We start from the raw sequence: 3580 nt of genomic DNA, 5'->3' as shown, positions 1-3580 counted from the left end.
ACTTTCCCCCGTTTATTTTCCCATACCAATTACCAAGACGCCGACTGAGCTCAGTCTTCGGGATGGGGGAAAATCGCTATCACGGCAAACTCCCTTTTAATTCACAGCATACTCCCTTCCTCGGCACAAGAGAACCCAGCCACCGTTGAAAATCGCGAACCAACGCCCCCCCCCCCTAATAAAAAAACACCCCCATTCGAAGACTGCAACGGAGTCCAAGAGTAATCAAAATTACACTTAAAGTCTTCTTTTTGTCTAATAATGGCCTAAAAACGGAATGAAATTATTCACTGTTTCTCCGTTGTGCATGAAGGCTTTTCTTCTCCTGACCTTATATGACATGAGAATATTAATATGAATCTTCCTACTTAGTGTGCCTTACAAGACTATACCGGCTTGATGTATGATAAATATTCATTCATTCATCGCCAGTGGGTTTGGTAATGTTATATGCTAATGAGATGACTTCATTGTTAATGACGTGTGTCTTCAGTCAGTGTACCATCTGGACTCCGCCTGACTGATGATACACGTCACTAGCTATAACGTCATCTGATTAACATATGGTGTTACCAAATCCACGGGTGCTTTCATTCACTCATTCACTTGTTCACTCATTGATTCATTCATTCATTCAATCATTCATTTATTCATTCATTCATTCATTCATTCATTCTTCATTCTTCAATATTTCATTCAATGTTTCATTCAATGTTTCATTCAATCATTCATTCATTCATTCATTCATGCAACCATGCATTAATTCACTCGTTCACTCATTGATTCATTGATTCATTCAATCATTCATTCATTTATTCATTCATTCATTCATTCATTCATTCATTCATTCATTCTTCATTCTTCAATATTTCATTCAATGTTTCATTCAATGTTTCATTCAATCTTTTATTCAATCATGTATTCATTCTATTTTTTGACTGATTCATTCACTCGTTCACTCATTCAATCATTCATTCATTCAATCATTCATTTATTCATTTATTGAATCATTCATTCATTCATTCAATTATTCATGCATTCATTTATTAAATCATTCATTCATTCATTCAATATTTCATTAAATGTTTCATTCAATCTGTTATTCAATCATGTATTAATTCTATTGTTTGACTGATTCATTCATTTATTCCCTTTCATAAAAGTTACACCGAAGCGTTAAGAGGAAACCCCATCAGCTGGTAAATCCAAGACCGAGTGTAAATATTACTTGTGTGGCTAGTCTATAATAGGTTCCAGTGAGATGATAAAGGATTGTTTTCTTGTGGTATTACCCACAGGTGATGGTGTAGATGATACATTACTAAACATGGCTAATTGGGTTTAATGCGGTATACTGAACATGCTTATTATATGCATATAAGGTATTAAGTACTGATGAGTATGAGGACTGTATATAATGTGTTCAATTATATATTTAGTATATTACTATACATTGTGATGTTGAGCTAAAGAAGGCATTACTATTATGATAATATCTGAGGTTCCAATAGGTATTTATGATCGTGATCATGTAGATTTCAATAGGGTATTGCATGGTTTTATCATCAATATCAGCCTCTGTAGGTGATGTTATCAAATGAACATGTGTGCATAAGAAATGGTTGTGTATAAGGTTGTTATATGATGATGTTTACATATCATGTGCTCTCATTAGGCTGATGATTAGACCTGGTTGATTTGGTTATAAGGATGGCATCTGCGCGCAAATCGATTTTTGGTCGTTTGAAAAAAAGTTTTCAACCACCCTCAGGCTGTAAAGTCTACAAACTGCAGCTGCAAAAAGATAAGCAAATATATGCTGTACATTGCAAACAAAATACATGTATCACAAAAATTTATACCAATGTCATGGAATTCCAAGGTTAGATAAGAAGATGTGAAAAGAAGAAGAATCTAATTGTATCATGCAGTCATTTGTTCAACCTCTGATTACTTAGACGTCAACTTTTTGTCAGCTTTTTTATTCACGCGTTTGCGTCGGTTTTGGGGTTCAGATGATATCATGCATATAACCAAATCAACGTGGTCTTAGAGATGTTGATGATTGGTTAGGATTACTGGATTTGTTTAATTCTATTAAGGATGTTGGCAAACCAAGGCAGGTAATGTTTGAGCTTTGTAGATTAGTTGATACTAAAATGTCATCACAGAATGTTAGTCTATTAAACAGGGATAGATGAAGCAGGTGTCTATGTAGACTTTTACTACATTATTGCTGTATATTGGGGTGAATAAATGTGTTAATGGAAAGGCACTCCGGCAATGTAGACTTAATTGTTGTTGCTTGTTCTTTCGAAATGATTTGAAACAAAACATTTTATTCTGTTTGAAGAGCATATGATGTGATAGTTCTGCTGCAGTACAGCCGAAAAGTTTATAATAAATAATGAAATATTTAGGAAGAATGTAGTCCGTTGTTTTGCTGACACCTCTCCACATGCCAATTGTCATAAAGATCCATTCAGAACATCTTGAATTCGGCTTGCCACAATCAAAAACTCACCCAAGCAACTAAAAACCAACTAGCCACCAAACCAACAAACCAACCAACTCGCTAGCCAACCAATTAACCAACAAACCAACCAAAAATACACAATTCTTGGCCAAGGTAATAACAGCATTGCCGGAGTGCTCTTGGTGAAGTTAAGAGACGGTTTAATATGAAGTATCAAATCTTGTAATTGAAACACAGCAAGAGGGTCTCCAAACGTACATTTGTACATCCTTCTTGAATCTCTCACACTTTGGAATTTCTGGAGCAGAAGTGCTCAATGCATTAGCTGTAATGGGTGTAGCTTAAAGTCAACATAGCATGCCCTACAATGGCGTAAACCTACAATGGTTCAGCTTTAACATAGCGACAATTTCACTGATTTTCATTTTCCAAAGAGCGGCCATTATCCTGATTACAGCTGACATTCCACTGTGAAACTTCATACATGACAGTACACAGGATCAGTGGCATACATGGTTGTACATTTGGATAGTCTCTTGCTGTGACTCTTTGTCTTTATCACCTTATGGTGGAAGTCTTTAAAAAATGGAACAACAAAGACTGCAAATTATGAGACCTCGTGGGTCATTTCAAACTAATTTGATGATGACGCATAAAAGGAAGACCTGAGTAGTGGTAGGCGAGCAAGTGCAGTGATATCCATAAAACCATAACAAAATCGACCAACACATCAAGGTGCTAAAACTTTCTTTGTTTAATCCTCTTTTGGATGAAGTGGGCATCAAAGTCTCGTTTAACACTTGAGCAAGATAAAACATGTTAGACTACTCTCCAAACAGAGGTTAGGCTCCGGTTATTTTGTTAACGTTTATTTTAGTCGTTTTTATCGTGATTTCTATGAAATTATTGTATTGTATTTTGCTGTGTTAAAACCTAGAAAGCCCGATAAAAACGACTAAAATAAACGTTAAAAAACAGCCCGAGCCTAACCTCTGCTTGGAGAGTAATGTTTGCACTCCCATAGGCTATTGTGAAAAGCAGTTTTCGTATACTTTATACAGAACCCAAACTTACTTAGAATTGATGGTAGGGTTCTTCACAAAA

The 3580-nt window shown here is 35.6% G+C and overlaps 1 protein-coding gene across 3 annotated transcripts in view; it reads left to right on the top strand.

Annotated features, from left to right (window-relative positions):
• LOC118419186 overlaps positions 1 to 2510 on the top strand; it is a 45854-nt gene extending 43344 nt beyond the window's left edge. For all 3 annotated transcript variants that reach the window (XM_035825522.1, XM_035825521.1, XM_035825523.1), the window contains one exon: positions 1164 to 2510. In XM_035825522.1, the coding sequence (XP_035681415.1) occupies positions 1164 to 1180 (17 nt within the window). In that variant the 3' untranslated portion in view covers positions 1181 to 2510. The remainder of the gene's footprint in view (positions 1 to 1163) is intronic.
• Positions 2511 to 3580: the final 1070 nt, after the last annotated feature.

This window comes from Branchiostoma floridae, chromosome 7 (genome assembly GCF_000003815.2).
Source record: "Branchiostoma floridae strain S238N-H82 chromosome 7, Bfl_VNyyK, whole genome shotgun sequence".
NCBI lineage: Eukaryota > Metazoa > Chordata > Leptocardii > Amphioxiformes > Branchiostomatidae > Branchiostoma > Branchiostoma floridae.
This window is presented reverse-complemented; position numbering and strand designations above follow the sequence as displayed.